Genomic DNA, 22403 nt, shown 5'->3' with positions numbered 1-22403 from the left:
AAACGTCCAGAGAAACAACTCAGCTAACTATTCATCTGCCCTAGCAAATACAATGCAGGTGCCCACAGGGGCCCATCCCAGGGAATCCCCTCCCCCTCCCCTCCCCCTCTCCCCACCGAGCTGCTGAAAGTCTTTTCTAGATCTTAACTTGCTACTTTTTGCTCTCTTCCCAGGGCACTCCTGGTGATCCAGGGACAGAAGGAGCACCAGGACCCAAAGGTGTCCGAGGCCGAAGGGTGAGTGTATTTGAGAAGGCAGTGATGGCAGGATGGACTGTTGTCCACTCTTTTTGTTTGGACTGGCCAGGTACAGCCTGCGATTGAGGAAAGGGGGCCCTGCAGCCACAATCTTGACCTGGCCGTGGTCTGTGCAGTCCTCCTCAGCCACACATCCCCCGGGGCTCCCTGGCACCCCTGCCTCTGCATGCCTCAAGGTTCCCTAGTCCGGAGCCAACCTCCAGCATGGGGTAAGACAGTCTCAAGTCTCAGGCTGCAGCACCAACAGGGATGCACGGTTCTCTTTGCCACGGTGACCTCTGCTGCGAGGCAGTGGCATTTAGCGAGGTGCACAGGGCGCTGCTGAGCATGCCAGGTCCAGGCTGGGCCAGGAGAAGGGCCCACACAGCCCTAGGCTCATAGGGGCCCGGCTGGGCCAGGAACTCCACACCCTGGTCAGTGAATTCCCTCCTTTTTAGCTGTGTTGGTTCTGGATTTCTCTCTTCAGGTGATCACGCATTCTCCTAGAATGCACAGAATCTGAAATTGGCAAATTGTGGCTCAGGTCTAGGTAAATGTTGTTAACCATTGTTGTAGCCTGGACCAGGGTTGATAATGATAAATACTTGTCCTTGTCAGCTTGATCAGTGAAGATGGTCAGAGGAGATCGTTTATTGCTCACGAGAGGGGTCTGAAGCATTGGACTGATTTTTAACACCGACCCACCGTCCTATTCGTTGGTTCTGATCAGTTCTCTTGGATGTCGGGAGATAACCTCAGTGATGGTTTGGGGGAAGTGTGTCTCAGACCTTACCCTGCCAGACTCCAGTGGCGGGAATTCCCAGCAGCTTTGCTCAGGTCATTTGTCCCTACTCTTGAGTCCTGGGGATAGCCGAGCACCTCAACGTACGAGATTTCTCCCGGGGAGGAGGAACGTAGGGTTGTCGCCTTTATCATCAGGCCCACTGCATGTTCTGCCACAAATGTGTGATGCTCGTTCTGCCCATTTCAGGGAAACTCGGGACCTCCGGGGGCCGTGGGACAGAAGGGAGACCCTGGCTACCCAGGGCCGTCTGTAAGTACCCACACAACTCTGTTCAAGCCAAAGGGGTAGGGGCCGCGTCTGGCTGGCTCGATCCTGAAAACGTCCTCTCATCTTCTTTCCTCACAGAGAAGGCTTATTGCTTTTGTGTTGGCTTACGATTTGTCCTTTCCCTTCTGTTACCCTACTAGAAAATGTATTTCTCTGAGTTTTATGGTAATAAGACATTTTTTTAAGTTTCCTAGGGACAGAGGGTGCATCTCAGTGGCAAAGTAGGGGCTTGGCACATGTGTGGCCTCGGGTTTGATCCTCAGCCCCTTAAATAAACAACGAAAAAAAACAAAATTATATAGCCTAGAGAATATTGTAATTTCCTGACATATAGGTTTGTGTAGAGAAGAAGCCACGGAGATAAACCCCAGTGATTCTTGCTTGCATCCTGTGGAAGCTAGCTAGCTGTGCCAGGCCTGTGTTTGGGGAATATTGTCTTTGGCCTGTGAACTCTTTGAGAGCTGTCGAGTCTTGGCCATGCTACAGCAGAACCCAGGAGACCCTTAATTACTAATACCTTTGTTTTCATGTATGATTTTGTCTCTGTGATGACACTGATGAAATTAAAAAATGGGCATCCTAACTCGGGAGTCAGAGGGAAAGGCTGAGGGGCTGGTTTGGGTGAACCGGGGAGAAGGCTGAGTTTGGTGGTTCTGGTTTCTGCTCTCTGGAGGTGAAGCACTTGATGGGGCATGCTTAGACTGCAGATGGCAGAGCAATAGAAATAGCTGTAGGGAAACAGCGATGGCTAAACAGGTGATCATTTGACTGTCACACAGGCAAGGCATAGAGAGCAGGCTCGGAGGCAGCCATCAGCCCGAGCCTGAGGAGCTGAGGTCCCTTGAGTACAGAGACTAGGACCGCTCTGCCATTTCTTTCCTTGGTTTCTATGGGGGCAAGATATATGAATGACACACACGAAAGGAAGCTCTTCTCTTCAGAGAAGCAATGTCCTGGACTAAAGCTCAGCTGCATGACCTGAAATGGTCCAGGATGAGCCTCAGGCTGTGGGACATGGAGTGACTTCATAGACAGCCCGCCTCCCACGGGATGCACTTTGCAATGTCCTCTAGTCCTCCTGTCTCTCCTCGGTCTCTGTCTCTCTCCCTTTCTCTCTTTGCAAGTGTTGGAGTCCACTTTAATTTAGGGGGAGAGACTATAAGTGGTCAAGATTATCCAAAGGCCGCCCTGACTTCCTGACATGTTTCTATGGCCAGATTGCACTAGTATTTCTTTTTATTGTACACATAGTAACATGTACAAGTCAGTGTGTTTCATGGTGGCATTTCCACCCATGTATAAATTCTGTATCGATATGCCCTCCAGCGGACCACTCCCGTCCACTGCACTCTCAGCTTTTCCTTGCTTCATTTTACAGGGTCACAAAGGCAACCGTGGAGACTCTGTGGATGTAAGTAGAATGTGTTCAGCGCAAATCATTGCCTTGTAGCCTTTTATTACATGCCTCTTCTTACATGCACTCCCTTTTCTTTTAAAGCAATGCGCCCTCATCCAGAGCATCAGGGATAAGTGCCGTGAGTATATCATTTTCTACCTTCTGTGGGCCGTCGTGGTTTTCCGCCTGTGGTTCTCACGTGGTGGTATACCTGTCCTTCACCTGTTCTTTTCTTTGTTTCTTCACAGCTTGCTGCTATGGTGAGTGGATTTTTGGTGGTTTTCCTTCTGAGAAAAGAAACCCACTTCCCACCTTCCCAGTGAGTAAGTTTGCCCTTGCCACCCCCCCTCACTTTTTCAGGGCCCCTGGAGTGCCCAGTCTTCCCAACAGAGCTTGCGTTTGCCCTGGACACCTCTGAAGGGGTCACTCAAGACGCCTTTAGCCGCATGCGAGACGTAGTGTTGCAGATCGTGGGGGATCTGACCATTGCTGAGAGCAACTGCCCGAGGGGCGCCCGTGTGGCGGTGGTCACCTACAACAATGAAGTGACCACGGAGATCCGCTTTGCTGACTCCACGAGGAAATCTGCCCTCTTGGACAGCATCAGGAACCTCCAGGTGGCTCTGACATCCAAGCAGCCGAGTCTGGAGACCGCCATGTCATTTGTGGCCAGAAATACGTACAAGCGCGTGAGGCACGGATTCCTGATGAGGAAGGTGGCCGTTTTCTTCAGCAACAGGGCCACCAGGGACTCCCCGCAGCTCCAAGAGGCCGTGCTCAAGCTCTCAGATGCGGGAATCACACCCTTGTTCCTCACGAGCCAGGAGGACCGGCAGCTCATCAATGCCTTGCAGGTCTGGCCTTTGAGTGCTCTGTTAATGTTGTCCTCTTCTTGTCTTTGAGCAGATACAGAGGGCTTTGCATAGTGTCCCCAAAAGATCATAGGAGGCAGAGCTAGAACCCCCATGAGATTTCCAGGGTAGCTTTGCCTGGTCTGCTTCGTCTGGGTCCCTCTTGTTCACTGACAGCTCTAGCTGGGTAGTGAGGCACTGTGTCCTCCTTCATCAAGCCAAGGTGGTGTGTGTGTGTGTGTGTGTGTGTGTGTGTGTGTGTGTGTGTGTGTATACACTCACACACGTGATTCTCTGCCCTCTTCCCACTCCACTCAGCTCAGTCCCCAGATCCCTCTCCCCCAGCGTGGCCACAGAGACTGAATCTCTCACAGAGCTCTTCCAGTGATTCTGGCACCAGTGATCTGGCATTTCTGACATGTACCACTTTTCCCTGGCAGGTGTCCAGCCAGCCTGTAGACAGGCCAGCCCCCTTCGAGCTGTTTGTGTACCTTGTTGTGTGTTACAATTGATTAATTATTGTCCATTCAGGTTCAATACACTTGGACAATAGATAAGAAAGACAGGAGGGAGTCTTCTTTTTTCCTTTCCGTTTATGTGGTACTGAGGAATTGAACCCAGACCTTTGTGAATGCTAGGCAAGCACTCTACCACTAAGCCACATTCCCAGTCCTAGGAAGAAGTCTTTTATCCCCTTTCTTTCCCACTGCCTATTTCATAAGTCAGAGCGCCATCTTTCTCGCCTGTAGAGCAGGGCAGTGTGAGATGGCCTTTGAGGACTCTCCTCCCTTTGCAGATGTTCTGTAGTTTCTCCAGTGCTGGTGTCAGTGAGAGAGCTGGGCTATCGCTGTCTGACACTGTAGGCCAATTGGCACACAGAACACGGGCTCAAGGGACCATGCTAGCTTCTTTGTACAATGGGGCCTTTGTGAAGACCTAGCTTAGTGTGGGCAGAACAATTCAGGGTACGTGTAAGTCTTCATTGATGGTGTCTACAAGACCAGAAGTGGATTCAGTCATTCATTATCCATTCATTCAAAGTAGCTATTCATGAAATGCTTGATTGCGAGGCCAGTGTCAGACTTGACCCGGTGGCCATATGCTCTATACAATGGGACCTTTTGAGATCTTGATTAGTGTGGGCAGAGCAACTCAGGGCACTCAGGGACTCACTCACTCACTCCTCACTCACTCATTCATTCACTCACTCATTCACTCACTCACTCACTCCTCACTCACTCATTCACTCACTCACTCACTCCTCACTCACTCATTCACTCACTCACTCACCCACTCACTCATTCCCTCATGCACAGTAGCTATTCATGAAACCATTACAACTTCGATAAGTGATTTCCTCACTTGGCTTGCTATTGTTTGAGCAATAAGGTGGGGAAGGATGGAGCTCACATTTTCTAGCTGCTGGTATTGCTTCAAATCACCACAGTAGCCACTGGCCTAGTGTTCCCAGGACCCAGGGTTGATCCTTGGCACCCTGAGAAAGAGAAACTTCTAGTTTCTAAAATTTTCATCCCCAGTATTTGCTACAGGATACTACAGGCCACATTCCTTACAGTACCTAATTTAACCCTCCAAATAACCCCAGCAAGAAGGCACCATGATTTTCATTTTACAGTTGAGGAGCTGGAAATGGGAGCCTAGAAAGGTTCAAATAGACTGCTTGTGTTCTAGTAGAAGGCGTGTGGAGGGGGTGAGCCCTCGCAGTAGGATAAAACTGCCCTGTTATTTTGGGGCTGCCCTTTCTACCTGCAGTTCAGACACTGGCCACTGGACAACAGGAGAGTTCAACTCATTGATGTGAATTGGACTCACCCCATCAGTGGCGGTTTCAAGTCATTTCTTCTCATGCACACTGTTCTGGCTAGCATCTCCTTTTGTTTAACCCAGATCAACAACACAGCCGTGGGGCACGCACTTGTCCTGCCTGCCAGGAGGGACCTCACAGACTTCCTGAAGAACATTCTCACCTGCCATGTTTGCTTGGGTAAGGTGCTTTGCCGGGGTTGGGGACAGCTGTCCAGTGGAAGCTGCAAATTCTAACATCCGCAGGGGGACATTGGGGTGAGGAATTAGGAGCCATTTGTAGAACTTGAGTTATGTTTAGGCTCACTTCAGTTTCATATTTACCAGTGGCAATGTTACATAAGTAGTTTCCCTGTTTATAAAAGGCCTTCCAAACCAAAGCTACCTTCTATGGGAGAAACAAGAGCTTCTAGAGATAATAAAGGAGAAGGCGGGCTCTGTTCAAGTTCTGATCTTAGAATGCAGAATTCCGACATTTTAGAACCTGTTTCTTTGAGGAAAGGAATGGCAGAGAGTTAAGGGATGCACATGTTCCCCCACCTGCTAAAAATCTACGCAGGGGCTATGGTGTAACATACATATTTTCATGATTTGTTTAATCTGGGAGAATTAGATGACAAAACTGAAATCTGGCCGCCATTCAGTCAGCAGGGCACATGTGGGTTGCTATCTGTTTTTACTCTCCTGGGATGGAGAGTAAGGAGCTCAGGTTGGGCTAAAACACTGGGGCCCTACTGCTTCCGCCGAGTGGGTGGGTGAGGGGCCCAGGCTTCAGCCTCTCAAGAGGACAGGCAGCAGCAGGGCCACCGAATAAACAGGCTGTGGTGCTTCCTTCTAGATATCTGCAACGTCGACCCCTCCTGTGGATTTGGCAGCTGGAGGCTGGCCTTCCGGGACAGGAGAGGGGCAGGCAGCGACGTGGACATCGACCTGGCTTTCCTCTTAGATGGCTCGGAGTCTACCACACTGTTCCAGTTCAACGAGATGAAGAAGTACATCGGCTACCTGGTCAGGCAGCTGGACCTGAGCCCAGACCCCAAGGCCTCCCAGCACTTGGCCAGAGTAGCCGTCGTGCAGCATGCCCCCTACGAGGCTGCGGGCAACGCCAGCGTGCCGCCGGTGAAGGTGGAATTCTCCCTCACAGACTACAGCTCCAAGCAGAAGCTCCTGGATTTCCTCGGCAGCGGAATGAGGCAGCTCCAGGGAAGGAGCGCCTTAGGCAGCGCCGTTGAGTACACAATAGAGAACGTCTTTGAAAATGCACCCAACCCTCGGCACCTGAAGATAGTGGTGATGATGATGACCAGCCAGCTGCAGAAGCAGCAGGTGCAGGAGGCCCAGAAAGCCATTCTGCGGGCCAAGTGCAAGGGCTATTTCTTCGTGGTGCTGGGCATTGGCAGGAAGGTAAACGTCAAGGAGGTGTACAGCTTTGCCAGTGAACCCAACGATGTCTTCTTCAAGCTAGTGGATAAGTCAACGGAGCTCAACGAAGAGCCGCTGATGCGCTTTGGGAGGTTGCTGCCATCCTTTGTGGGCAGTAAGTCCTGTGTCACACATCACACACCCCGCTCATAGCTTTGCGCCTGCCCGTTCTCTTAGGCTATCGTCACAGAACATAGGTCAATGTGCTGATGTAGACGTGTTCATTCATGTAACAAATAGATAGGGACATCTGTCATAAGCTGCAGATGCTTGCTTTGAGAAGTCAGCAGAGCACGTAGAATCGTCTTTGTCTCCATGCACACATTTACTCCTCATGCCCTCCCCTCCCCCCCACCATTGACCCGCCCCTCTGAGACTGGGGAAACCTTCCAGAAGGGATCTTGCTGATCCAGGCTTAGCCACCACCTTCATGCTTAATTCCTCTGGCTCTCAGCCCATGGGCTTATCTATCCTGGAAGATGGACTCCAGCTTCACAGGAATCCATATTCATCTTCAAAACCCATCTTTTTTTTTTCAGTCATGGGGCTTGAACTCTGGGTCTGGGTGTTGTCCCTGAGCTCTTCAGCTCAAGGCTACCGCCCTACCCCTTGAGCCACAGCACCACTTCTGGTTTTCTAGTGCTTAAATGGAGTCTCACTGTCTTTTGTGCCTGGGCTGGATTTGAACCTTGATCCTCAGATCTCAGCCTCCCGAGTAGCTAGGATTACAGGCAAGAGCCACTGCGCCCAGCTCAAAACCCATCTTTATGTTGCTACTCACTCTATGTCCCTCTCCCAAGGCCTCTTCATGATGAACTTGGAACCTGTCATTAAGTTGTCCATTGCTTACCCTGCTAGTCATTCTGATCCCAGGAGACTTCATGACCCTTGGGACATGCAGGCCATTAGATTCCCTGGGCTTGACACCGTGCTCAGAGAATCAGCATAGGCTGTGTACTGAGAAGACATGGGAGATGGGTAACACACTGGTCAATGCATCCATGTTACCACTCAGGGGATGTAGAAGTCCACGGAAGCAGTGTTTCCTCACATGGTAAAGGCTTGTCTCCCAGAAGATTTAGAGGAGGAGATATGAAACACCCAGTCACCTGAGCGACTGCCTTCAGAGGGCTAAAACAAAGCATTGAGAAAAATAGCAAATGCCTCTAGACTATTACTTGATATTCAGAGTCTGTAGCTTGTTAAATGCTCCATTTGATTTTTCTTCTGTTCTTGCCTTGAGTTGAATAAATATTATCTTTAACCTAATGACCTAAACAGTGCCCAGTAAAACATATTGGCTTAAGAAATTTTAGGGACCAAGTGTCATCATACTTAACATTTGAGATGACTGGATTGAGCGTGTCCAGTCCATTTACTTATGGACTAAATCAATGTATGCAAAATAAATACTATGCAATGTTTTACCTTATTAGTGGACTAATTTTATTAACTGCTCTGTGATCCACAAATGGTTCAAGTATGTTTCTCTCCTCTTTTCTACAGGTAAACATGCTTTTTACTTGTCTCCAGATATCAAGAAACAATGTGATTGGTTCCAGGGGGATCAGCCAGTAAACAGTGGTGTGAAGTTTGGACATAAGCAAGTGTAAGTGATTAGCATGCCGGTTCCAGACATTGTAGTGGTGGGTGGAATGCAGTGGTCCTCTCTCCAGCTCCTAACTGCATGGACGAGGACATTAGCATATAGAAAACGTCCTTCCCTAAGGTAATGTGGGGGTATTCTAGAACACTCTGCTACATCACAACATTTGCTTCAGAACAAACTAGCAGAAACCGAGTGGCTTAGAGCAAGAGTAATTTGCTTGCAATTCTTGGGTTAGAACATTCGCTTGGGCTCAGCTGGATGGCTCTTCTGGTCTTCACTGGACTTCTTAGATATCTGTGGCCATCTTCTCACCAGTCTTCTGGTCTCAGAGGATCCCAGCTGGGATGGTTTTTGCCCACTCTGTGTGGTCTTTCATCCACCATGAGGACACTAGCCTGGGCCTGTCCCCAAGGTGAGCAGGCTTCCATTACAAAAGGCTGAAGTGTACAGTATCTCTTCACACATAGCCAGGCATGATATATTGTTGCTTTTCACAACATTCTACTGGCCAAAGTACCTCTAAGGGCCAATCTAGATTTAAGGTGGGAGGGGTCTAGCTCTGAGGAAGGACCCAAAACACCACACTAGGTTCTGCCCAGCCACGGGAAGGCCACATACAAACCATTACCACCACAGCTGAGGTAACTCCTGGGACAAGGTGATGGTGGAAGCCGGTGAGGCTCTGAGCCTGTTCTCCAGCATTGTGCTGCTGGTGCCGTTGGCGAGATTCGTTAGCTCTGTTCCTCCAGCCTTTCAAAGATCTCAGGGTTTCTCTGGGACAGTCTCCAACATTGTTTCAAACTTCTTACCTATAAAAGAACGGAATGGACAAAGTTACTTAGCATTTCAAGTTTTATAGCATCAGTTTGAAAATACACTGCATGTGCCAACCATGATACACCGCCATCAGATAATTAAATTTTCATCTAAACGCGAAAACCAAGTGTGGGTCCATGCTATTGTGTTGTTTTGTGGTTTTACTATTCTACTGTGATATAGTCTACATAATAGAATAATAGACCAAGTAATTATAGTAGACCAAGAAATCATATTAAAGAAACCAATATATATATATAAATTAATACAAAAATATGTGCTCTTGAAGGAAGAAGCTGACTATATAACCTTCCAGCACAATAGTCACTTTGTTGAACTGACACTTTCTTAATAGTGAAAAGAGCTATATGGTTTTATTTTTTGTAAGTTTCAGTAAATATGTTTCATTTTGTTAATGGTTATAATTAGAACATTGTTGAATACAATTTATTATCCTCATTATCTCCCTTCATGGTTTTACTAATACATTGGTACTCAGTTATCAGATGCATTTTAGTGTAATGAGAACTATTTTGAATAGTAGTATTTATATACGCTATTCTGTATCTTCTCTTAATGGCCCAGATTCTAAACACAAGAAATCTGATAGATGGCCCACTATTCATTCATAATCTATAAGAATGACTGCCCTCACTCTGCTATCACAGCAGCTTCCATGTCATCCAGGGGTTTTGTCTGTGTGTTTTGGATAGCATGCAAATGTACAGGAAGAGTTAATATTTAACTTGTTTGAACAGAAACATTCCAAACAACGTTACTTCAAGCCCTACAACCAAGCCAGTGACCACAACAAAACCAACAACTATTGTCAATCTGCCTCCTGCCAAGCCAGCTCCTGTGAAGCCTGTGGCTGGAAAGCCTGAAGCCACAAGTACAGCCACAGTCAGGCCTGCAGTGGCTGCGAAGCCAGCAGCAGCAAAGCCTGCAGTGGCAAAGCCACCCACGGTGAAAATGCCTGCTGTTGCCGCTGCTGCTGCAAAGCCCGCCCCTCCCAAGCCAGAGGCCCCCAAGCCACAGCCCAAGCCTGTAGTTACCAAACCAGAAGCCAAACCAGCCTCTGCAAGAACAGAAGCCAAACCAGTGGCCTCTACCAAACTGGAAGTCAAACCAGCTGCCACTAAGCCAGCGGCCCCTAGGCCACAGGCCAAACCAGCCATTACCAAGCCAGCCTCTGCTAAACCTGTAGGTAAGAAAGCCGTAGTTGGTCCTGCCATCTTGTTGCACCCTCCCTGCCTGCCCTGGGGGTGTGGCCCTTGAGTCCTGCTTCGATGTGCTCCCCAATCTGGGATACACACATAGGATGATACATTGTGAAAAGAATTAGTCCAGTGTGGGATCGTCAACCGATCACTAGTGTTCCTTCTGTGCTATAAGATGGTCTCATCTTATACTGTCTTGAGGCTCGTGAAGTCCCTGAGAAGTGAGCCCCAGTTCTTGTCCTTCCTTCACTGCCCCTCCCCCCCCACCAGCCTCACCGCTTGCCCTGCCTGGGCATTGGCTGGATGCTCCTAACCTCCAAGGATATCAGTCCAAGCAGCTGGCTCGCCTGGCAGTCCAGCTGTCTGAGCCAATGGACTGAGGTTCTAAGGGGGCTTGGGTTCTGTGTAGAGTGAGAGGGAAGGAAGGGTCACCCCATGGTTGGCTGTGGGGTAGAGGATTCTATGTGTTTTCTGGATCCAGCCTCCCTCCCTTAAAATACCATGCAGGAGACTCTGATGAGGCCCTTGGCCTGCATAAACTTTCTTCTTGCCCTGGGGCCCACACTCACAGAAAGAAATCCCAAATTGTGCACTGTGGCAGTTTCAGGGTGCTTGATTGAGAAATGAAACCCTGTATGACAAAGCTTTCCACAAAAGCTGGCCTGCCTGCTTCTTCTCACCATGAGGAACACAAGCTCACAAGCTTGCTCATCAGAGGAAGAAGCCAGTGGGTTCGTGAGACCCGCAGTGTGTTCAGGTGTCATTCCTGTCAGAGAAGCTGCTACCCAATACTACGTACGTTGCAGAGGCAGATGGGAGCAGAGCGTGTGTGCGCATGAAAACACGGGCGCCATCTTATTTTGTGAGCAGAGAAGATGGCAATGCCTTTAAAATCGTTTATGTCATGTCCTGCTCACGTCTCTTCCTCTGATGCCCCCTCCCCTGTGTGAGAGGTCGTGGGAGATTTTATATTCACGTCGGCACTCTGGTTTGTCTTTCAGTTCAAGCATCTGGAGAAGTCCAGGTGTCAGAGGTCACGGAGAGCAGTGCCAAACTCTCCTGGGAGAGGCCTGAGCCCCCCAGTTCTTATTTTTACGACCTAACTGTCACCTCAGCCCATGACCAGTCCCTGGTTCTGAGGCAGAACCTCACGGTCACCAGCCGCACCGTTGGTGGCCTGCAGGCGGGGCAGGCGTACCACGTGGCCGTAGTGTGCTACCTGCGCTCACAGGTCCAGGCCTTCTACCAAGGCAGCTTCCACACGCGTAAGTGCAGGGTGGGGAGGGCGATGGCAGGGCATCAGTTCCACTGGGAAACACCCAACAGGGCAGCAAAGCGACAGAGATTTATTAACTGAAAATAAAAATACAAAATCCCGGGTGCTTTGCGTGTCCCCCAGATTTATAAAACAACCCAGAGGAAGAGGGGCTCCCCCCGTGCAGTGTGCGCCGGTCATTAGGCCTGGGCTGCTGGGTCGGGGAGAGCAGGTGGGCAGGCCTGAGCATGGGGCCTCGGGAAGTCTTGCCACCCTGGTCTGTGGGTGTCCTCGGCCAGCTCAGAGGCCCCCTGCATCTCCTTCCTCCCAGCCCAGCCCTCCCCGCTCTTCTGCTCCAGCTGTCTACCACCTGCACCCACAGCTTTCCCAGCCTTTCTGGTTTTCCTCCTCTTCCTTGCTTCAGACCTGAGAACTACCATGTCACACATGCTGTGTTTCAAACCTGGAGCTCAAGTGATCATCCTGCCTCGGCTTCCTGAGTAGCTGGGAGGACGTGGGCCACTGGGCCAGGCTTTCCCAGCCTTTCTCCAGCACTCACAGCCCTTTCTTTCTGTTCTTTCTGAATCCTTCTGGCTCTCCCTCCCACTCTTCTTGGCCCCTCTCCTCCAGGGAAGTGCCTCTTCTCTGTGCCTCAGGGTGAGCTGTATGGAGGAGCCACCCTGAGGCAGGGACGACACCGCCATTAGGAGTGCTAGCAGCATGGAGGCTGCCTCAAGCTCAGGGCCCATTCTCTTGGATGGTGGCAGAAGAGATGATGGGGGACATGAGGGGATGTGTTCAGGGCTTGGGATTTCCTCCGCTGGCTTGGTAACGGATGACCCAGCATCGGCAGGGTCCTTGCAGTGAAACCTTAGCTAAGACACTTGTCATGAAAAGCAAGCTCGAAATCAGTCTCTGAGGAGTCCTCTGTCCACAGGCTTCACTATTCACGTGCATTTTTCTTTTATAGAGAAAACTCAGCCTCCACCTGTACAATCAGTGAAGACAGCCTCTAGTTCTGCCACCAATCTAATAGTGAACACGAAACCATTGGATTTTACCCAAACAGGTGAGCAGTAAAGAGATTGGGTCCACGCGTGGTGCTAGGAAGGGGCTCTGAGAACAGCAAGGCTTACTTACAAGGATGGTGGGGAGCTCTTTAACGTTGCCGGGATGCTGTCCTCCTCGGAGAGGCTCCCCACATCCCTGTAATTAAGAACTTAACCCAGGGTCCAGGGGTTTGGCCTAGTGGTAGAGTGCTTGCCTACTATGCATGAAGACCCGGGTTCGATTCCTTGGTACCATGTACATAGGAAAAAGCCAGAAGTGGTGCTGAGGCTCAAGTGGTAGAGCTCTAGCCTTGAGAAAGTCCAAGGACAGTGCTCAGACCCTGAGCTCAAGCCCAGAACTGCCCCCCACCAAAAGGAACTTAATCCATTATACCCCCTCCATGGGTCACGTCCGGGTACATATGTAGCATTGTGATTTAAGGGCGGAAGTTTGGAAGTATTATACACATCAATGTTTAGTACAGGTAAATAAACAGCCTCCTAACAGACTGAAGATTGTTTAGTTATAGTTTGGTTTTGGAGACGAGTTTAGGGACAGGTCTGTTAGACATAGCTATGTGTTTTTCAAACTTCTCTAGGCCTTTGAAGGGAAAGACTGATAGAAAACTAGAAAGTTTTCTTTGAATAGACATGTGTAGAAACCAGCCAGGAATTCATGGTTGATTGGACCAACTTAAATTTTAACTTCTGGGGAGTTGTATCACAAAAGACTTGACAGAATTTGAATTTGTGATGGTTCAACTGAAACTGCAAGATGGAAGCAGGCATGTGTATTGAGGGTTGGAAGTGAGGAAGGAAACTTTGGTTTGTACCCATCAGCATTCTTCTGAGTCTCACAGCAAAGGCTGTGCACAGGCCACTGCCCTGCCTGGGGCAGCCGTGTCCTCTACCCTCCAGTGCAGCCTGAGCTGCCCGGACAAGAACCCTCCCTCCCCGCAGGAGGTTTGACCTCAGAGCCAGGCCAGAGAACACACTGGATTTCCTCCAAGATGCAGATCAGCAAAGACCCAGTGCTCACCTAACAGCTCTGTTTCCTTCTCTGCCCACTTTTATTCCTCTTCTCTCCACTGTGGGCCATAGACTGTTTTCTAGCAAATTTTTGCTTCATTGAGAGAAGATGGCTTGGAGTGAGTACTAGACAGCAAGATTCAGGGGAGTTTTGGATTCCTTTATATGTGGTCCAGAGGACAAGCATATGTAAACAGTGTTTAGTTCACATAAACAACATAATCCTGAAACACAAATCTGGCAAAGCTGTTCTCTTTTTAAATATAGAGTTCCGAGTTTCAGGATTACAGAGTGATTCTGACCTGTACTGGCGTGCGTGCGTGTGTGTGTGTGTGTGTGTGTGTGTGTGTGTGTGTGTGTGTTCTGTGGCTGAAACCCAGGGTCTCACTTACGATAGGCTAGCTTCATACTCCCGAGCTACACCTCAGTTCTTTTGTCTGTGCTTCATTTTTGAGATAGAATCTTCTTTCTTTGGACTAGTATTGAGTACTCACCTCCTCTCGCCTCCATTTCTCCAAGTAGCTGGGATTATGGGAGTATGCCACCATAGCCAGCTTGATGCCATGCAAAGATCTCCTCTTCCATATGACAGAGATTATTTCAAAACTTGGGGCTTGGGTTTGTTTCCAGGTTGCAGATCGTTTGATACAGGTGAATCTAAAATCTGGCTCGTGTTGTAATGGTGGGGAGGTGGTCTCAGCCTGATGTTACATGTGTTCTTTTGTGTTTCCTGTGCGTGTGAGTGTGGAAATGTGAACGTGTGGTATATGAACAGATGCACGTGTGTGAAATTTTCACTTGGTAATTCAGCGGTGGTGAAGATTTCAATTCCATGTTTTTCTTAAGAGCAAGACTCTGACTAGTTGATCCCTGTAGGCTACAATTATGGAACTGCCCGTTGCCTGGCAAAGCTGCTTGGTACTCTTTGGCTTGGTGGACGTGGTGTGTGCATATATACACAGTCATTTTTTTCCAGTCCTGTGCTTGAACACATGGCCTGGGCACTGTCCTTGAGCTTTCTCAAGGCTAGTGCTCTACCACTTAAGCCACAGCACCACTTCCAGCTTTTTCGGTGTATGTAACAAAGGAATCGAACCCAGAGCTTTGTGCATGCTAGGCAAGCACTCTACTGCTAGTCCAAACTGCTGGCTCCTACACAGTCATTTTTGAGAGCAAGTTTTTTTTTTTTTTTTTTTTTGCCAGTCATGGGCTTGAGCTCAGGGCCTGAGCACTGTCCTTGGACTTTCAAGTGGTAGAGCTCTACCACTTGAGCCTCAGCACCACTTCAGGCTTTTTTCTATGTATGTGGTACTGAGGAATCGAACCCAGGTCTTCATGCATGCTAGGCAAGCACTTTAACCACTAGGCAAAACTCCCGGCCAGCAAGTTTTTTTTTTATTGTCAGGGTAATGTACAGGGTTACAGTTACATTGGCCAGGTAGTAGGTGCCTTATTTCTCATGTGAGAGCAAGTTTTGAATTCAACTAATTAGATACTTTACTTCAAAAAGTTTAAAATTTAGATTGGAGAGCAAAAGAAGGAGAATAAGCAGAAATAGCAAGCCAATAAAGGTCTTTCCTCTTCCTTCCCTCCCCATTTCCCTTCTTACTTCAGACCTTTACTCCAGGGAGTACAATATTTTAATGATATTTATACTTTTAGAGGTAGCACAAAAGTGACAAGTAGTCACTCTTCGTTTAGTAGCAAATACCCAACAAACTGTACATCTAGTACTTGCACAGATACTTTGCAACCCATTAACAATGACTATACTGCACATTATTTCTCTAAAGCCAAATTTTCTTTCTTTTTTTTTTTGCCAATCCTGTGACTTGAATTCAGAGCCTGGTCACTGTTCCTGGGCTTTCTCTAGACCAGTACTCTACCACTTGAGCCACAGCACACTTCCCAAGACAAACTGTCTCAACAATTCGGGCAAGGTTAAGTCTTTAAACTCATCTTTCTATGCAGACATACACACATTTCATTCATTTAATTTCATTTTCTGTAGCATCACCTAGTTAGAATTACAGGGTCGACTTGCAGAATTATGCTCCTTAGTTTTTATTAAATGTTAGCTGCTGACCCTTGCTTACTGTACTTTTCTCCAAAAAGGGGAGATTCTGTCTTAAGGGTTTGTATTTTGGCATTGCTTCTGATTTGGAATTCAGGAAACATGGTGACCAGTGTTTGAGTCTAGGTAGGAACTTGTGGTCAAAACCAAAGTAAAATGAAAAGTGGAGTTCTAGACTATAATGCATGGGAGGAAATGACCAGACTTGTTTTGTGCTTTTGTGTTTGTATTTGCAAGTCCTGGGGGTTTGAGCCCAGGGCCTGTGCCAGTCAGCTATACCACTAATGTCCAGGATAATTTTTTTAAGAAGTTGACACAGGCTCAGGAGACCAGTGGCTCACCCCTGTAATCCTAGCTACTGAAGAGGTTGAGATCTGAGATCTGAGTTCAAAGCCAGCCTGGAAGGAAGCCTGTGGGAAGCCTGTGAGACTCTATCTACAGTTAAGAACCAAAAAGCTGGAAGTAGAGCTGTGGCTCAAGTGGTAGAACACAAGCTTGAGTACAAAAGCTCAAGGACAAGTACCCAGGCCTGAGTACAAGTCCCAGCACCAAAACAGAACAAAATAACACGAGCAACCATGAAAACTAGCCTTGCCTTGCTAGGTTATCTCTCCACCATTTCCTGGAAGCTAGGCTTTTACCTCGTGTGCTGGTACATTCCAGAGCAAGGTAGCTGCTTGCATGAGTTGTCTTCATTTTATTTTGGCTTCCCTGGGTCCTCCAACGCTCTCAGTGGACCACTGGTTTCCAGGGCTTCCGAAAAGGTCTGAAACTAGACCAAGAGGACGTGTGGAGTCACCAGCCTGCATGCTGGGATCACCTAAGCAGGACAGCCTGGCAATCAGGGCATTTGAGACCAGATTGGAGCCACAGTCCCTCATGTGTGTCATGTCTGACTCAACCTTGATGATACTGATGCACGTAGGATTTCTTCTCTTGGAATCATTCATCCCAGCATGTGTCTACCCTGCCGAAGCTGCATCCAGCCAGCTCAGCTGGACACCAAGGATGCTGGAGGTGGCTTTCTGAGGGGAGACCTGCAAGAGTAAGACTGGTAGCTCTTCCCAGAACATGCATTATCTGCTCCAACTCTACTTATTTATTTATTTTTGGCTTCAGATAACAGTTGGCATCCATGTATCTCTTTCCCAGAACATGCTGGAGTGTTCCAGAAAGTTCTGTAAACAGAAGCCTCGCTGTGCATGCAAGCTTTGCTCTGCAGGTCTTGAAGAGATGTCAGTGCTCCTGTGTGTAGTTTAAACATAAACTTCCTTAACTGCACCCCAGTGATTCTAGGGTTTCTAAGCCACTGCAGTATGGGGCATTTCTGTTGTCATGAGTTTAAGCTGGTGCTAGTTCTCGGTCCCCATGTCGCAGGGCTAGCTCAGCCACATGCCTGTACATAGGTATCACAGAGGAGGTTTGCTTCCAATTGGAATCTGATTCGTGTGCTGTGAAACCTGTTGAGAGTTTTTTCTCAAGCCTATTCTGCCATAATTTAAATGCCATTTTGCTAAGGAATGGAAAGGCCTGTGGTTTCTGAATTTTTGTTTAAATATAGAAGGAATTGGAGAGCAGAATGACCTAGGGACTGAAAAAGCAGAGATACTTGCATTTTCTTAAAAAAATATATACTGTATATGTATGCACGTATGTTCTATTGTGTAAGTAGTTGTGTAAAGGGGTTCCTATTTGACAGGCCAGTGTCTGGGTACAATGCACTCGATCACTCTCATCCCTTCCATCATTCCTTCTCCTCCATCTCTCCCAACCCCATCTAGCCACCCAAGTCAAGTAATCCAGCAACACAGAAAGTCTGGGATTCTGAGTGTGGTAGAGAAAGGCCTTTCAGAGGTCTGTCTCTATGTATTCCTCAAGGGACGCTGGGATTAGCAGGTGAAACCTCTGCCTGTGGTGACCAGTCTGCCAGCTGCAGCTCTGGGAGTGCCTGGCGCTCTCTCCTGATGCCCTGGCTCCTCATTTTAGATATATGCCAGCTGCCCATGGACTCGGGAACTTGCCGGGGATTCCGTGTGGCTTGGTACTATGATCACAACAAGAAAAGCTGCGGGAGATTTTGGTTTGGAGGCTGCGGGGGCAACGAGAACAGGTTTGATTCACAGGAAGAATGTGAAGCAGTCTGCGCTCCTGGTGAGTAGTGAAGGTCTGTGTTAACCGCTGTAATAAAGACGCTGGGGGATCCAGGTCACTAACTACCTTGAAACATACATTTCCAGCGACTACAAGATCTGAAAAAGAAGGACAAATTACATATTTGCCCAAAGAAAGCACATGAAAAATACACAAAAGATAAGCTCAACCAGAAAACACACATGAAATTAATTTTTTTGAATTGTTGTTTTGTTTCCTAAAACACATACTTGTATTTTCGCCAGCGAAGAAACACCCCATCAACTCTTGGTCACTCTTCAAGAAATGTTATCAAGCCTTTATTACTCATAGAATGTTGTAGCAGGCATGATTATTGAGGAAATTATACAATGATCAATTACAGAAAACACTAAAGATAAATACTTTCATATGTTCATCTTTAAGTAATTTTGCTTCTGATAAATAATAGTGTTAACACTGAGGTTATGCAATATTTCTATCATGGTCGACACTCCCCTAATGGGGAAGAAAACAGGAGAAATCTGGGCTGGGACCCAGGGTCAGTGCCAGAGCTGGGGATGGGGATGGTTCTGTTGGCATAAAGGCCACGGAGATGAATCAGCCATGTGGATGCGACCAGATTGAACCCAGGGCCCAGACCCAAAGCCAAGAAGGCCACGGGGAACCAGCCACAGCACTACTAAGAGGAAGACCAAGGCTGCCTTTTCAGTCAGTAACATGGCTTTTCTTTCTGCCCTCTCCTCTCCCCACCCCCGCCCTGACTTCCCCTCCATCCACACTCAGGGCTCACCAAACCCGTCGTCAATGTGATGGGCACCTAGAAATGGCTGGCGGGCGACACATACCTCTTGAGAAGAAGGAAGCAGCCATTTCTAACGGTCCTCATAGAAGCTGGGGCATGCGTTTTCCTGCTTTGATCGACACGACCTTGGGGGAAAACTTTCTGCTCTGCCGCTCCCCTGTCAACATGGTGCTAACCGTATCTGTGGAGCCCTGATCTGTCTCCAGGCAGTTCTGTCGTATACTTCCAACCCGTGGGTAATAGCCAAAGCTGGTGTGTATGTGAACATTCCTAGACATGTTTCCTGTTATCCCTGTTCTGGGCAAATTGAAGTTCTAGAAAACAATTCCTTTATATACTTCTGCTTGGTTCACTTTTATTTTCTGTTAGTTAAGCATGGCTGTAGATGGAAAACCCCAAATCCAGCTTTCCTCCTTCCCCACCCCCTGGTCTCCTAGATTAGCTCATTTTCTTTCTTCTAAATCCGCTGACAATTGATCTAGTTAGAACGAGGCAAACCCCAATGATCTGTGTGCACTGTTGTGACCAAAGCCTTAATTAAGGATTGAAAGAAAGTCATCATAGAGAATATTTTTGGCATCTTTTAGTGTGTTATTTTTTTGGAGTCTGGGGAGGGGTCGGGTTTAATTTTAAAATCTTTAGGAAATTTATACAAAGAAACTTTTTAATAAAGTATAATGAAAGTGTCATTGGCTTGGTGTTCTTGGCTATCTTATTTCCGGAGTCTTTATTGTCAGAACCACCCAAGGCTGGAGAAACTTGGCCCAGTCCCAGGTCTGGTCCAGGCTCTTTCCCGAGGTTCCAGGACAGAGCCCCCCGAACAGTGTGTCTGAAGTTCTTCCATGGAGGATCCAAGCACATATCAGTGCACTAGGGCCAGCTGTCCTTGCTCCTTCCTGGGGCCCTGGGGGATTTCTGCCTGGCTTTAAAGCTCACTCACCCCTGTGTGGCGCCACAGCCTCAGGCCCTTTTCCTGGTGCCCCTGTAATGACTCTTTGTTTGCCTGGGATGGAAATCCAGTGTTTCTCCTGGACACCAATACTATTTAGGGGTCTCTGTGTAAGATTTGGGCTTTCTAAGAGGATGCACTTTTCTCCTTAAAGATCGTTCCTTACTGTCTTCAGAAATCACATGTGCATACATGTGTGTTCACATGTGCACGTCCACACGTCCACACACACACATGTACATGCCAACATACACATTTTCAAGTGGTACCTGAATCCCCTACTTTGGTGGGAATGGAATTTATTGGGTAATGTTTTGGTTGGGGCTGGTCTGCCGGGCGGGCAGAGAGAGGAGCTGACTTCGTGTAATTAACACGAGTTCATGGCGTTCTGTGGGACATTTCTAAGTTCTCAGAGTGGAAGTATCTTTGTAAGAACAGGAAGGAATGGGGCTTGGTGACCATGTCACTCTGATCGTGTGAGCGGGGCACAGGTAGGGTAGTGAGTGGAGGCCAAGGGTACCTCTGTTGGCTATTTGTGGGGTCCTGGGAGAGGCTCAGGGATTCCTGGCCCATGATGCTAGGATCTGAGTTTACACAGAGCTAATTGGAATTGTAGGGCACAGGGAGGTTTGAGGGAACTTTCAAGCTTTAGGAGCCTGGCAGTCTCCCCTAGTCTCTGGAACGTCCCCCGAGAAGCCTCTGTCTGGCACAGGTCTGAGGGGTCTTGAGCTCCCCGGAAGCAGCCTCTTCCACGTGCGTCTGCCTGTTACCCACTCAGGCTGAGCCAAGTTTGTCTCATTAGACGGGAAGGGTGTGGCGGGGCCAGCGGATGCAGCTCTGTGGTGCAGTGGATGAAGCAGTCCGTAGGGCTAGTTGCTAGGGCTCCTGTCACCAAACGCACACAAGAAACGTGTTCTCTCCCACATTTGTCAAGGCTGAAAGGCCAAAACCAAACATCATGGCAGAATCGTGCTCCCATTAAAACACAGGAGGGAGGCCCTTTCCTTGTCTCTTCTTCTTGCTTTCTGGGGTGGCTGCAACCCTGAGACTTCTCCACATGCAGCTGCTCCCCACCAGCCATTAATATGGCTTCTCTCTGGAAGCCTTTGTCTTTACATGGCTGTCTTCCCATAGGGAGCCTGGTCACATTGTATTCGGTTTGTACCCTACTCCAGTGTGACATCATCTTCACTCATTAAGTCTGCCCCTACTCTCTTTCCAAATAAGGTTATATGTGGATGGATGTGAGGATGGAGTTAGGACTCTGGTGATACAATTCAACCCGTAACACTGTCTTAGTATTTCCACCACCTGCTTCAACTCCTTTGCTGATGCTGTAGTTCCAGTGATGAGAACTCAGCCTGACGCCCCGCCGCCCCCCGTTCCTCATCATTCTTGGTTACAGAGACCATGACTACTGAATCTTAAGGCAGGATTCTGTCTATCTGAACTTCGTTTCAGATTCTGGGCATGCTTGAATCTTGGTTCTGAATGGAGTTTGTAAGAAGTCCCTGGCCCAATCTCTCCTTCGTCATCAGGTCTACAGACTACTCCACTGGAAGTCTCTGCTGCACTCCAGAGAAGCAGTCTGAGCTGGCGCCTGCCAGCTGCTGCCCCCACCCTGCCACCCTGCTCCTGCTCCCATCTGCAGGCGTTTCCCCAAGAGGAACGTACAGGCTCCATGTTGGGTGCCTAGACCTGGTTTTTGCTGAACTTCTTCCCCAGGATCTGGGTGCTCGCTTTCTTTATCCAGTAGAGTTCCTTTGCAGGGTCTAAGTTAGCTTGAACCTCACTCCTTTACAGGGTCACTTAATCCATAGGAAACTCCCATGATCTTCAGACACCACCTGGCTGGGTTCTAGCCCTGGACTCAGTTCGGGTGGGAAGGAGTAATTCCTGACACCGTGCTGTGCAACTTGAGTGTTGTTAAAAGATTTTTAGGGCTTTGGCTGCAGAAAAGGAAGGGTTGAATGCCCCTCCTTCCTCCAAGGGAAGGGAGGGAAGTGTGCAGCCTCTCAGCACTGCTTTGTCCCTACAAGGCCACCAGCTCTTTCTCTTTTTGTCAGCAGTGTCTGTGGTAGACTCAGCTCTGTGCCCCAAGCTGTAGCCCTTAGTGATGTCTCTGGAAAAACAGTCCACCAGGAACCCAACACAAACTGTCACAGGAACATTTGAAACAGAGAGCTGTGGATTCCCAGATGGGTGTTAGCATGCTCTGATATTATTTTTTGAACTCCCTCAAATAGGGGAGGCCACTATTAAACCATGAGAAGTCAGCTCCCACTGTGAGGCCTGGAGAGGAACCCAGGACTGCCATGGCACATGCATCTCACAGCCCCACTGAGGTGTGAGGGAGTAGGGGTGGCCAGAAGTCCTCCTCCTGCTGGGCTGGCCTTCCTGTGCACTCATACATGCTCACTGGACACGGCCCCTGGCATGCACACTGCCCACGGGGCCTTGGGGATCGAACACTCTTAGCAAGGGTTGTCCGGTGTTTACTTCTCCAGTCTCCAGACTCCAGGGAAGTGAGTGGACTCGGGCATGTGAGTAGGACCTCCTCACCTCTGCCATGGGTCTGCTCCAGGCATCTGCAAATAAACTGGGCTGGCCCCATCACTGGAGGACTCCAGGTACATTAGAGAAGGGCCCTCTGCTCTCTCCCTGCC

The 22403-nt window shown here is 48.6% G+C and overlaps 1 protein-coding gene across 1 annotated transcript in view; it reads left to right on the top strand.

Annotated features, from left to right (window-relative positions):
• The window catches only part of Col6a3 (collagen type VI alpha 3 chain), a 76160-nt gene extending 56683 nt beyond the window's left edge, over positions 1–19477 (top strand). The window contains exons 30-43 of the mRNA XM_090355113.1: positions 174–236; positions 1228–1290; positions 2687–2719; positions 2807–2843; positions 2953–2964; positions 3065–3558; positions 5464–5560; positions 6218–6916; positions 8308–8410; positions 9985–10433; positions 11448–11711; positions 12672–12770; positions 17840–18004; positions 18770–19477. Coding sequence (XP_090211239.1) covers positions 174–236; positions 1228–1290; positions 2687–2719; positions 2807–2843; positions 2953–2964; positions 3065–3558; positions 5464–5560; positions 6218–6916; positions 8308–8410; positions 9985–10433; positions 11448–11711; positions 12672–12770; positions 17840–18004; positions 18770–18807 — 2616 coding nt within the window. The 3' untranslated portion in view covers positions 18808–19477. The remainder of the gene's footprint in view (positions 1–173; positions 237–1227; positions 1291–2686; positions 2720–2806; positions 2844–2952; positions 2965–3064; positions 3559–5463; positions 5561–6217; positions 6917–8307; positions 8411–9984; positions 10434–11447; positions 11712–12671; positions 12771–17839; positions 18005–18769) is intronic.
• The last annotated feature ends 2926 nt before the right edge of the window (positions 19478–22403 follow it).

This window comes from Megascapheus bottae, chromosome 21, assembly GCF_031878675.1.
Source record: "Megascapheus bottae isolate mThoBot1 chromosome 21, mThoBot2.hap1, whole genome shotgun sequence".
NCBI classification, from domain to species: Eukaryota; Metazoa; Chordata; class Mammalia; order Rodentia; family Geomyidae; genus Megascapheus; species Megascapheus bottae.
Note: the sequence above shows the minus strand (reverse complement) of the source record. Positions and strands in the feature narration are given on the sequence as shown.